At 34.7% G+C, this 13,614-nt stretch overlaps 1 protein-coding gene across 3 annotated transcripts; it reads right to left on the bottom strand.

Moving 5' to 3' along the window:
* Positions 1 to 4,653: 4,653 nt before the first annotated feature.
* On the bottom strand, positions 4,654 to 12,201 carry LOC108986513 (ETO1-like protein 1). 3 transcript variants are annotated; one of them, XM_018959160.2, is made up of 6 exons: positions 11,828 to 12,195; positions 11,047 to 11,270; positions 9,215 to 10,927; positions 8,551 to 8,842; positions 5,534 to 5,843; positions 4,654 to 5,073 (listed from the first exon to the last, which is right to left on the bottom strand). In XM_018959160.2, the coding sequence occupies exons 2-6, from the start codon at positions 11,193 to 11,195 to the stop codon at positions 4,865 to 4,867; spliced, it is 2,673 nt and encodes an 890-aa protein (XP_018814705.1). In that variant the 5' UTR covers positions 11,196 to 11,270; positions 11,828 to 12,195; the 3' UTR covers positions 4,654 to 4,864. The 3 variants fall into 3 exon arrangements, with proteins under 3 accessions (XP_018814705.1, XP_035549118.1, XP_035549119.1); XM_035693225.1 differs by having other exon boundaries at positions 11,832 to 12,195; XM_035693226.1 differs by lacking the exon at positions 4,654 to 5,073 and having other exon boundaries at positions 5,701 to 5,843; positions 8,556 to 8,842; positions 11,047 to 12,201.
* Between the last annotated feature and the right edge of the window lie 1,413 nt (positions 12,202 to 13,614).

Raw genomic sequence — 13,614 nt, 5'->3', positions numbered from 1 at the left:
TCTCAAAAAATATATAATTATACTAGAAGCACGTTCAACGGTATATGCTGAGAGGCGGAGTAGCAGGGTAGTAAACCCTTCACTAAATGTAGTGTCTCACTTGGGAAAGTCCGAAATGGGAATTTCAGATCCTAATACCATCCAAATCCAGTTATTTCACATGATTTTCTTTAGACCTTCCCTTCCAACTCAAAAGAAACCTTAGAATTTTTTAGTGAATTGTCTAAAATCTCTACATATAATTTTTTAAAAAATTAAAAAAAAAATATTACTAATAACAATAACCTAGAAAAAAAATTAAAAATGAAAAAAAAAAATCAGGAATTGAAAAAGTAGATGATCACTAGTACTGGCTGGCGATGATGGCCATTTTTCTGTTTTTTTTATTATAATTTCACTCTCTTTAATTTCCTACTAAGTTTCAGGATATTCTACATAATTTACTCAAAAGTCTTAATAGCTTTGTTGTATGTAAAACAAGTCAACCAGATGAAGGGCATGAATTAAAAACATTGTTAGTTTGTATACAAATTTTTTAAGTTTTCATAGTTTGGAGAACAATTTAAGAAATGGGTGGTAATTTGGGAGTGCAAAGTAAAATCTCCTTAATATTAATTACATGATCTTCATGGACAGAAATGTTGGATCTATCCCAAAGCATGCAGCCAGTGTGAAACGCATTCTTGTGTTATGTATTTGATGCATGAGACATCAGATCAGGACCAGGATTACCTAGCTAGTCTTTTTAACATAATTTTATAGCGGAATTTTAAAAGCTCTTAACTATTAATTTTAATATAGATGTGCACACATGGCCACCGGTTACTAATTTTTATTTTTAAAAAAAAATAAAAATAGAAGAAGAAGAAGAAGACGACGACGACGACATTTTGCTGCTCTTTATATATGTGTGTGTAAGATTAGTGAGCTGAAATATCTATGACAAAATAAAAATGAGATTCCTTTCTTTTCTTGTCTTTTCTTTTTTTCTAAGCAAACTCGATATATTATAATTAAGAGATTCATAAATACATGAATAAACGGTAGGGGGTCTCCACAAACACCATTTCTTAACTAGTGCAGCACTAAAGAAAAAGAAATGGACACTGAAAACGAATAAATGTTTCCGACCCTTTCCTGCTAAAACGGAGCTACACAAAGTGACGGAATTTATACAATTCGAGAGTAAGATTGTAGTTCCATAACTATAGGCTATGGCGATTGTAGTGACTGCATTTTGCCTTGAAGTAACTGTTGGGGATGTCTATTGCCTCGTCTTCACAATCATGTGGCCAAATAGAACAACTCTTACAATAAAAAGTCAGATAAAAATTCTTAACAACATCGCATTATATGTCGTTACAAAACTCCACACACTCCCAAAGGAATACATGTAATTCTCGTGCCAAAAGCAAAAATAAAAAAAGTGGAGCTCATGGATTGTGGCAGGGGTGGGTGATCTCGGCTGGTCTCACTCTTTAATCCAAGCATTCATTAATAAAAATAAAATAAAATAAAAAAGTTTATAAAAAAAATTTAAATAAAAAAAAAATCTAATAAGCTTCCTTAACAACATGTCTTTGCTGGGTAGGTGGATGACAATTATATGCCAACCAAATACGTCGCAGTACATCATGTTCTCATCTGATCTTATGCAGATTCTGCTTATGGGGAATTAATGGCTTCTTGAATAATGATCAATCATAGTGGATGCATGAAAGCAGAGGTACTTGAAGTTCTGATCTGTGCTTATGTATTTGTGAAGATAGAGGAAGATCATGTACCAATTATTCATGCTACAAAACAAAATTAAAAAAATAATACTAATAGTAATAGAGAAATTGTTTTAGCTACAAAAAGATCTTATAAAAGTAAATCTAAAATTAACGTGATTTGATATAGTACCTTAGATTGTAAAATTATTTTTATTGTAAAGTAGATCTAACATATTATATGAACTCCTAACAGTTTATGATTTTACTTTTATGAACTCTCTACGAACACGAACAACAATCCAATGTTACCTTTTTCTAATGTTGCATTTATTATGCGTTCAGCCATTGAGGATGAGACTTAGAAAGAACCTGAATCATGTGTAAGATCACATACATCTTGTGGTGTCAAGCTTTGGAAAAGTACCATCAGATGAAACCAACCACCAAATATCTTAATTAGTATTGACAACCACCAAATCTGAAACCAAAAAACAAATAAAAACAAGACTGTGTCTTAAATAATCGGAAGATAATAATTAGTTAGAGAAAATTCAGCTGTCATTCCAGATTAGAAAACTCAGTCCCCACACAACAATGGAAACATCACAATCATATATATATATATATATATATATATATACATTTGCAGGTAGAACTCTCTTCATGTACTGTGCCATTACTTTGTACAGACTGAACATAGGATGCATGTGAAAGTAATCCAAAGAAGTTTAGAAGTCATCAAATGCTACTAGACCAACTGTAACCTCTTCAGAGAACACCTTTATGCTATGGCATCAACCTCACAATCATTTTTTTTTTTTTTTGGAAGAAATAATATCTTACTTTTTTCAATAAATGAAACATCAAAATGAAAATTTAGGGTTGTCCCTTTTATTATTAGGTTTACTACTAGTAGGTTCACTTTTTATTCTATGTGCTTTTGCAGTTTGTTTTTTTGGCACTCGATTCCTTTGTCTCAAGTCAAGTTATGTTCTTTATATTACCCATATGAATCTCACTAACGGGTCTCCTTCTCTACCTAGTTATGGATCTATATCACTAAGCTCAGTATATGAATATGCTACATCTTTTATCTCTGGTCTTGGATCACCTCCTAAGAGCACTGGTATTAGACTAGTCAAGTGTCAGTCAAATCTAAATCTTGATTAAATTTTTCTAAAATCAATTGTATTGGACTAGTCAAATCACTTCAAGTCAAGTTATGAGTTACAATAAGTGAAAAACTAAAGTCATATTTGGTGAGTTACTGTTTACCAACCAAAATAATATTTTATTAAAAAAGTATTCTCATTTTTGTCACTCACTCCCACGTCTCCTCTCTCCCTTCCTTCCCTTTCTTCTTCCTTTCTCTTACTTTTTTCTTCATCTTAAATAATTGAGCATTGCTACACAACCTCCACCACACTTCACACTCCACACTTTTTTAAATTTTTTAAATTTTTAATATTTTTTTAAAATTTTTTTTTGAGTTTATTCTTTTTAAATTATTTCAAATTTTTTATTTATTATTCATATAATAAATATTTAATAAAAGAAAAAAATAATAAAAATTAAAAATAATGTGGAGTGTGGAGTGTTGAGTGTTAGGAGGTTGTGAAGATTTTTTGTAAATAATTTGTTTGGACAATAAAAACTAAATTATTAATTAATATATAGAGTATATTTATAAAATATAAAATAAAAATTATTAAAATATATAATACTATATTATTATTTTAATTTTGGAATAACTAGTCTAATATAAATTAATCTCTTTAAAAATTTTGGATTTAGACAATTTTTAATCAAAATTTAGATTTGACAATGACCAGTGCTCTAACTACTATTTATAAAGACTAGAATTGGCTCTGCGATTAGACCTGAGACCGTACAAAGAGAGAGAGCCAGGGGAGGAGGCATATAGGTCTCGATCATGTGGTTTGGGTGTATCCGGGTATCGATCTAGAGCTACTACATATGGGATTGGGTCACCTAGGTATAGAAGCTATGGATCTAGTATGTATGGATCACTAGCTAAGGTTGGCTTAGATGGACTTGACTTGTACAGTTTAATAGGTGGCTGGCTGCGTTTGGTTTCTTTACCGAACGGTTCAGATTTAAACCTTTTTTAATATTTTAATATTTAATTTATTAAATTATTAAACTCATCTCAATTTAAAATCTATTTACACGTAGAATTCATAATCTTTTTCAACTCAATATCTCTTTACATACAAAACTCACAATCTTTTTCAACTTTTCATAAATACATCTAAACTCATTTTAGATAAATCCCATAGAATTGACTCCACCATCTCAATTCATTACTATTTAAAGAGAGTTCAACCTCCAAATGTAATCTAATATGCATAATATACTTCCCACTTAGCTTAGTTCACTGCATATACCCTTTTAAAATAATTTGTGGACGTTCCGTCCTTTTATTATATATATATATATATATATATATATATATATATATATATATATACCCTTATAAAATTACACAACTGACGAATAGGCTCAAACTCTGAAACTAAATGAGTTGTTCATGAACTTATAATATAACTCCATAATAAGCTAAAGTTCAACTCGTGTTAGAATAAGAATTAAATTGAACCGAATTTGACTACTCACTCGAGCTTGACTCTTTTGCTTTGTCTACCTTATCCCGTGGACAAATGCGTTCACTTTTCTGACTGACCAAGCCGAGTAAAATAAGTTACATATTTGATTTTTAGAATAATTATATTATATGCCTGAATGGATTTAGTCTTAAAAAGGTGCGCATTAAAATATAACGGTAATTTAAGATGCATATTACCATCTTTAATAGTATGAAGTGCATATTGCAGAAAAAGAAAATGATATTTTAAGGGTGAAAAGTTCTCCTCTTTCTGATAGATAATTACATGTTAATCTATTAGCACTTGGGGAGTTGAAATGGAAATAAGAATATATTACCAAAAATATTAAAAAGATAAATTACAAAATTTGAGGGAAGAAGAAAAAGAAATATGACACAGACCTTGAATGCACCTCACCTCACCTCACCTCACTAGTATACATGGTGGTGATATAATTGTAACTATTTTTTCCAATTCAATTTTCCTTCTTTTCTAAATTCACGGTTCATGGCTTGTTTATAATTACTTTATACGGCTGTGAAGCTCCAACATTTCTTGATGGTTTGGGTCTACAGAAAGGGCAGCTCGACAGTCCCGGAGTGCACCCAAGACATCTCCGACGTGCTCGTGGAATGCTGCCCGCAGGTGAAGAAGGTGAAGGTCTGCTTTGAATGAGATTGCCCTCGATAATTCAGCAATGGCTTCTTTTTCCTTGTGGCTGTCCATCAATACTGCTCCAAACAAAACAACAATATGAAAACTCCAACAGCAGCAGCAGCACCAACATGACACAAACCTAATAAAGGCTAATTAGTCCCAAATGGGACTTGCAGAAACTTGAAACCAAATAATATATGTAGGTAGAACTTGATAGGTCTAAATTGTTGGAAACAAAAGTATATTGACCACCTCTATGCCACTAAAGGTGGTTTCACACAACCCACTTCTATTTTCTTACTACACATCTCGCAAATTTGAATTTGAGAAAAAAAATACAAGAAAAAACCTCCATTTCTTCTCAAAGCCCAATGATAGAAATAAATCACATACCAGCAACAACAAATAGTTTAATCCTTGTGGCTGGTGTCTTTGTCATCGTCATTTATAGGTCATTATTACAGATAAAACGTACATAAATTTTAGGCCACCAATTATGGAGGTATGAGGGATTAGGAAGGGGGAAAATCTAACCTGCAGCTCGATATCTGTAAGGGTATACCCGGAGAGGATCTAATCGGGTGACCATCTCCAGATCTGCCTTCGTTAGTTCACGATCGCAGTACTCAGACCTCTTCTCATAGGCAGATGCATTGTTCCGAGCCTTCTCAATCAGCTTGGTCATTTCCTCGTATGCAGCAGTCTTATCATTTCTGAGAAAATGAACCCGAGCAAGGCCCTGGTGAGCCCGGGTGTGCCGGATTTTAAGGGCATTAATGTAGCAATCAGCTGCCAAGTCTAACTTCCCACAGTCAACATAAACACTTCCGAGATTGTTCAATGCCTGCCAAATGGAAATTTCAGGATTCAAAAAAAGATCAGAAGATGCATAAGATCCAAATTTCCAAGCTTTTTACAATGTATTTAATATCATGGCACAAAGAGACTAGATTTAACAAATTATATAAGAGTACCTTCAGGTAAAATATAATTCCATATTTAGTTAATTTTTTTTATAGGTAATTCCATATTTAGTTACTGAACATATGTAAAGTGTCCTCTAATGTCATCAGTTTATAGAGAAAATCCTGTTTTCTAATAAGTAGTCAATAGAGGAAATCGCTTTCTTCATAACCAGTTCATAAAGAAAATATTTTCAAACACCGAAGAACTAATACCCCAATGAATTTTTCTTTATTTTATGAATCTAGTGGGAAAATGCCAAAAACGTCTTAGCATTTTCAAATGATAATTTCAAAAATATTACTTTAAAATTTTCATAGTATATCTTCTATACTTCTAATATTATCTTAATTTAGAATGAAACCAAGAACTTATTCCGTGTCATGCTAGGGAGGATTAAATCTTGTGTAAACAGGTCTCATTAGAGAAAGACTGTTGTACATAATAGTTTGATATTTAGTGAAAAAGCTATTAGTCCACAACTTCTTTCAGTCTTCTCTCCAGATTTTGTCATTAAGATCAGCTAAGTGTGAAAAATAACATGTGCCAAAAGCTTAAATATTAAAATTTCAAATTTCTTTATTACTATCTTTTTTGCTGGAAAACTAAATGAGCAGCCACTCAAGACAACTGGGCAGCTCTGAAGTTTAGTGATTTTTAGAGTCCAGATAGGCTTTTGCTTGGACTTGGCATTTACAATGCCTCTTATTTCCTGTTCACATTTTTTAACTTTGAGTTTGTCGCTCACCTCTTATAACTGATCTCGTTGTGTAACACCCAAGGGAAAGGCCAAGCCACATCTAGGTCATACTCCGAAAAGATTAATCAATAGTACAATTGGAGCTCCACTAGAATCATTACAAAGAGCAAGAACTTCTCCCTCTCAAGCAATATAGGATCTCATACACCACCTACACTCATCAGTCAGTATGAGCTATATCACAATCTCCCCCTCATTAAATTCTTGACATCCTCGATGGGTCATTACATCATAAGTGGCATGGCTTAAGTACTACACTTGTTGTTAGTATAGGTTCTAATACCACTTGCAACATCACAAGGGAAGTCTCATGCCACATATGCACCATACTCCAAAAGAACTAGTCAATAGTTAGGGCTGTAAAAATAAACCGGAGATCTGGAGAACCGGCCCGGACCCGTTCCTCCATTTTAAAAATCACTCCAGTTTCGATTTTAAGTTTTACGGCACTGGACCAAACCGGCTCGTATATATATAATATATTTATATTTTTAATTAATTTTTAATATTATATATAATATTTTTTATATTATATATAATTTTATATAATATATATAATTATATATGAAATCATGTATATTATAATTTATAACATAAAATTTAAATCTTAAACATGAACATTTATTTGATCATATGTTTTAAATATAAAGTATATATATTAATTACATTTTATGGCCTAATAAATTCTCAACATATTCCTTTTGATAAATACATTAGTAATACTAATAGTAAAATCAGAAAACAGGACTGGAACCGATAAAACCAAAAGTACCGGTTTAGGAGGGTAACCGGTGTGATATCGATTCTTGAAAATGCAAAACCGGTATATACCAGTTCGGTCCCAAAATTTGTCCAAAACCGAACCCGTTACACCCCTATCAATGGTACAATTGGAGCCCCCATTAGAATCATTTTAGAACCTCTCTCCCGAGCAATGTGAGATCTCATACACTACCTACACTCATCGGTCAGTATGGGTATCGCATGTTATAACCTTCGTTAAGTAGATGTCATAATCTTCACGAGTGAAATCATTTAATAACCACTTGAAGTTTTGTAAAAAGGCCCTTATATTTTATTCTAGAGCATTGCTATTCATAAGCCCATACACCACACACCAAAATTTTTTCATTTTTTTTTAAATTTTTTTAAAGTTTTTTTTGGTTTTATTATTTTTAAAATAATTGAATTATTCTACTCATAATCTATATACCACATATTTGGTAAGAGAATAAAATTAAAAAAATTATAAAAATAGTGGTGTGTGGTGTATGAGACTTAGGAATAGAATTTTTCTTTATTCTATCAACGAACTATTTCTCCAACAATAACATCATCACTAAAAGGAAAATCTTCTTATCATTCCAGTAGTGTGCTAGAAGCAAGAAACCAGGTGAACATTTTAGCATACTCAAAAAGAGCATTATAGCAATACCTTGACTAGAATAAAGCATGAAATTTAAAGAAACTCAAAGTATTGTCAGTTGATTAAAGGAATTCACTTTAATGGTATGAAGAAAAATTATAGATAATCAAAGCATTGTCAGTTAATTAAAAAAAATCACTTCCAAGCGTAGGAAAATTAAAGGAAGTATTGTCACTCTACTTATCGAAGTGAATGCTTATAAAAAATAATTAAAGGAATTCAAAATGCCATGAGCATGGTAAAATTATACTTTGAGAAACCCAGATTCAACATTTAATAATACAATTATTAAATATTGAATTTCTCGGAAAGAATCATAGACCCAAAATTTTGTTGTGAACCCTACAATAATGCAAACCAAGAAACTTTTCCTCAGAAAAGCCGGGTAACAGGAAACCATACCTGACCTTTGCGCAGCCTGTCTGAGGGACACTTCAAGGCATCTTCAAGAAGCGAAACAACAGTTGAAGAACAAGATGGATCTTGGCTAGAGTCGGCCAATGCATAGGCTTTCAGGAAGAAGGCTTCAAAAGATCTCTTGATTTTGATAGACTCCTCTGCTTTCTGAAGCCCTTCCTCACAGTGGCCTGTATCATATAGGATCCATCCTTCATAAACCAGTCGTTCATGTTCACTGGAAGCGTGTTGGCGCGCCAATTGTAGACTCCGCATTGCTGCCTCAGGACAGTTCAATCTGATCATGTAAAACTGTGAAAAGTCTAGTGCCTCAATGTGAAAAGAATCATTCTACAACCTAAAATCTCAGGCAGGTGGAAGAGAATGGAGCCAAATTCAGGGTTTCCAGAAGCAGAAATAATTCCAACAAAGATACAAGAAATTTATATTCCAAGTATAATAACACTATGAATATGAAATAATCTATATTTTTTATAATAAAAACATGTATAAAATCAAATTTTTTTTATAAGTAAAATCACATATTAACAGATTACACAATCAAAACAATGGGTTAAAGATACTTAAAGAAAAAGATGAGGATGATTCCAGTCCTTTTGAACTCCAGGAATAATTCTATAACAGTACTGTAAAATAAAGCACTAAATACCTCAGGAGAAGCAAAGACTGTCTGAAGTATAGAACCCCTTTTGCTGCATCAGATTCAAGCATCTGGTAAATAACAGATAGAGACCCTATATCGTCAACTGAAGACCAACGATCATACAATTGCAGCCAGCAATCTGCTGCTGTCCAATTATCTACATGCTCACGCACAAGAGTACGGAGCTGGGATGCTGCCACCCGTCCCTCAAACATCCTATAATCAGGGGACAGTGTCAGAATTGCCTGAACATCACAAAGGGCTGACTGGTATTTCTCAAGGGCTAGATAGAAACAAAACCGAAGTTCCAAGCATTCTAGTGCAAGTTTAAACCGTAGAATACGATTGATCTCTGCAAGTGCATCTTGAGCATTCTGTCTCCTCATTAAAGAAGCAGCTCGATACATGTAAGGGTAAGTAAGAGTTGGGTCCAACTCAGTTGCTTTCTCAAGGTCTTCCCAACACTTCTCTCCTTCACAGTACAATGACCTCTCTTGGTGCATCCATCCAAGTGGGGTAACAGTAGAAATTACAGAGCTAAGCTTGTCATATGCCCAAAGTTTATGACCCCTGGAGTAACCAATTCTAGCTAAAGCTGCAACAGAATAAACATGGCCAGCATTCAAAGCTGCCTCAAAAAGACGTTTGGCTTCTTCGTACTCTTTCCTCCAGAACCTCACACATCCCAATTGATGAAGTGCAATCCGTCTTTGCTCGTCTGTTTCAGCAAATTCAATTAATTGTTCCAGGAAACAAGCTGCTTTATCAGAATGGGGATCAAGGTTCATTGCGACTTCACTTAATAAACTATACAGGGAAAATGAGGCTGACCCAACCATGATTGATCTTTGTTGTCTATTAGCTTGGAGAAATATTTCCACCACTCGATCGTCATTCAAACAATCAGGGAGATCACGTAAAAAAACTTGCAAACACGAAGCAGCTAAAATTGGAGTGTTCTCTTCAAGAGCATATTCCATGAGCTCCACCGCATCTTCTCTAGTGGAAACCAGAGACGCGAGCTTCCTATCACAAGCATCTTTGAGCCTTTCACAACAAAACTTATTCGCAAACACTAATATTTCGAGCAGAAGATTTGTAGGGACTTCACTTAAACTGCTCGTTATACTGAACTCATTCACTGCCCTCATACCTGATGGCGAGATATTGTTTTCAGACAAATCAATTTCCTCACAGAGCGATTCTGTGAAACAACCATTTAGCATGGCATTAAATGGAGCTGAAAGGCAAGAAATTTTCCTCCTATCACAAACTATTTTCTCATCTCCAATTCTAAAACTAACATGTCTTGAAATTTGGTTCCCATTAATGAAGAGACTCTCGTGGGAATCAACATTTATATCAAGAGAAAGCTGAGATGCTACATCTATAGGCCCAAACTCTTGTGCACATTTACCACAAGTGCCAAGTAAATCAGCTATAAGATCTTCCCCTTGCTTCTCATACTTCAACCAAGCTCCAAACACTAGCTTCTCATGAGCGCTGCTAGCCTTCTGCCAAGCTGCACGTAGGCTTCTCCGCATCAATTTGATCTCCCCAAGGCCCCTAAACACTTGAAATTGTAACAAATAGAGATTCGACCTCTCTTGCGGAGAACACGACTCAAGTTCTTCATGAATTTGAGCTAAAACTTCTACATAGTCAACAGGTTTAAAGAATGGTAGTATCGGTGGCTCAGGAACCTTGATAAGAGATTCTCTAAAGAATTAAAAACCCCCAAGAAACAAAAACACAAAACCAAAACTATTTTAATTCACTGAATTAGAAAAAAATAAATTAAGCTACTGAAAATAAAAACCATGACAAGAAAAACTTACATGGAAGAAGAAGAAGAAGAAGAAGAAGAAGAAGAGGGCTGTGACGAAAGTTTGGAAAGTTTCCCCCTTTCAACTTGAAGCCAAGACTGTGGATTGAAAGCATTTAGCTGCGTTTCTTTGCAGGGCTCAGAGGGGAAGAAAGTCTTCATGGGGCATAAGATATGAAACAACTCCCAGATCTCCACAACAGGCAGATGGGTTTCCCTCTCCACTCAACTCAAACACTATAAAAGTTTGACAAAAGAAAAAAAAAATTATGTTCGCTGTAATCACAATACATTACCCTTGGCTCAGACAAATTCCAATCCACCAAGGGAAGAAGGAAGAGAGAGAGGGAGAGAGAACAAACTAAAAAAGACAACAAAGCTTTAAAAAAAAAACAAACAAACCGTCTCAATCCTTATACTGGTTACTTTCAAATAATCGATAAACGCCCGAATTGGAACAAAAATAATTCCGGGCTCCTTTCACTCACCAAAACAACAAAAATCAAGCTTTGTTTCTTACTTTCCCAATCACAATCATTCGAAATTATAATGATTCCACTACAGATAAATGATATATCAAAACCTGTTTGTTTGCCTCTAGCTTAAAACAGAAAATATCATTAGTCTCTTCAGAATAGAAAAGCAATAAAAACCAGAAAAGACCGAACACCGCCTAAGGGTCACGTAAGATCTCTACCAGAAAAGTGACCAAACCCACATTTTAGCCCACCCAACTTCTCCATAAAACGCCAAGCTACCAATACCAAACAAAGCAAGCAGAGAGAGAGAGAGACCCACTTCGCTTTGTGGCTTGAGTTTTGAAGATCCGGATCAGAGAATAGGAGGTGAGAGCTTCAGAGGCGGTAGATCAGAGAGAGAGAGAGAGAGAGAGAGAGAGAGAGGCGCTTCACTTTGTGGTTTGAATTTGCAGACCCAGATCAGAGAATAGGAGCTGAGAGCGTGAGAGGCTGGAGATCAGACAGTGAGAGGAATCCAAACGTAAAAATTCCGACTTTAAAAAACTTTGCTTCTTAGTTCTTACCCCTTTTTTTCTTGTTTGGTAAAAGGGAAAGTTTTTTCTTTTCCTTTTTTTCTCACTTTCCTTCTGTTGGAGACCAGAAAAGATTTTGCAGCCTCTCTTTGGTTTTGGTTGGAAGTTGGAACTAGTAGAGAATTAAACTGGAAAGTGGACTTCACGTCACGGATCCAAAGGACGCCGGGAGGGATTGGCTGTCTTGTAACTATGTTTACATCAATAATTGTCTTACCAAACAATTTAATGCTCATTTTTAAACTAATGACAAGTATAAAAAATTAAAATAAAGTGTCTTCAATATTATGTCACTCGGACAACTTTAATGCTGCAATTTTAAATTTGTGAAATTTTAATTTTACTTAAATTATAAACTTAAGATATTAAAATTTAGTATTATTGTGACGTCTCGACTCTCATTTAGGGAAAAGTGAGAATCGTGATGTCGGGATGATGATAATACGGGTCACGCATTCTAACGATAAGTGTTTAAGTGTGTGCAACATGTAAAAAATACACAACAAAAATCACAGCGGTTAATTAAAAGTTAAACAATTAAGTACCAGAATTTTTAATACAAACTTACCAAAATAAAAATAGTACAGAAAAAAATTATACAATTATTCCAAAATATAATACAAATGGCAAAATACGTAACAAGTAGGAAAATAAATCTCAATACACGAGAGCAATCCCAGATCACTCCTCCAGCAGAGCCAAAGCTTAACGCTCGTCATTTTCATCTGCATTAAAATCTGCGATACCATAAAACGGTATCGCAAGTAAGTAATAATCCAAACAACCCACGAGATAAAAATGCATTAATGCATCCAACAAATATGCTTATACATGACGAAACACGAATATGACCCAAAACCCTCATTTTCTCCGAAAATAATTATTTTCTAATGCACGTCAAAAATCTCATTTGACTCAAAATACGTCATGAATAATATCCGCAATTTTTCTAGAAAATGACCCAAACATAAACCAACCATTTTCCCAGAAAATGGTACTCGTAACCATTAAATCATAAACCGACAACATAATCATTTATCGGACACTGTAGTCAGGAATTACAGGCGGGACTCTACCACCATCCCTACTGCATGCACCGTAGGCAGGAATTACAAGCAGGACTATACCACCATTTATGTTTACCACCATCCCTACAACGTGCACCGTAGGCGAGATCACAGGCATGACTATACCACAATTTCTGCTTACCACCATCCCTACAATGTGCACCGTAGGTGGGAATCATAGGCAAGACTATACCACCATCCCTGCTTATCACCATCCTTACAGTTCTTGTTCACACAAGAGGTACCTATCAGAACACTGTAGGCGGGGAATCACAGGTGGGACTCTACCACCATCTCTGCTTACCACCATCCCTACCGCATGCACTGTAGGCGGGACTATACCACCATCCCTACAGTTCCTGTTCACACAAGAGGTACCTATCAGAGCACTGTAGGCGAGAATCACAGGTGAGACTCTACCATCCCTGCTTACCACCATCCCTACTGCATGCATCGCAGGCGG

The sequence above is a fragment of the Juglans regia genome, chromosome 8 (assembly GCF_001411555.2).
Source record: "Juglans regia cultivar Chandler chromosome 8, Walnut 2.0, whole genome shotgun sequence".
In the NCBI taxonomy this organism is placed as follows: Eukaryota; Viridiplantae; Streptophyta; class Magnoliopsida; order Fagales; family Juglandaceae; genus Juglans; species Juglans regia.
This window is presented reverse-complemented; position numbering and strand designations above follow the sequence as displayed.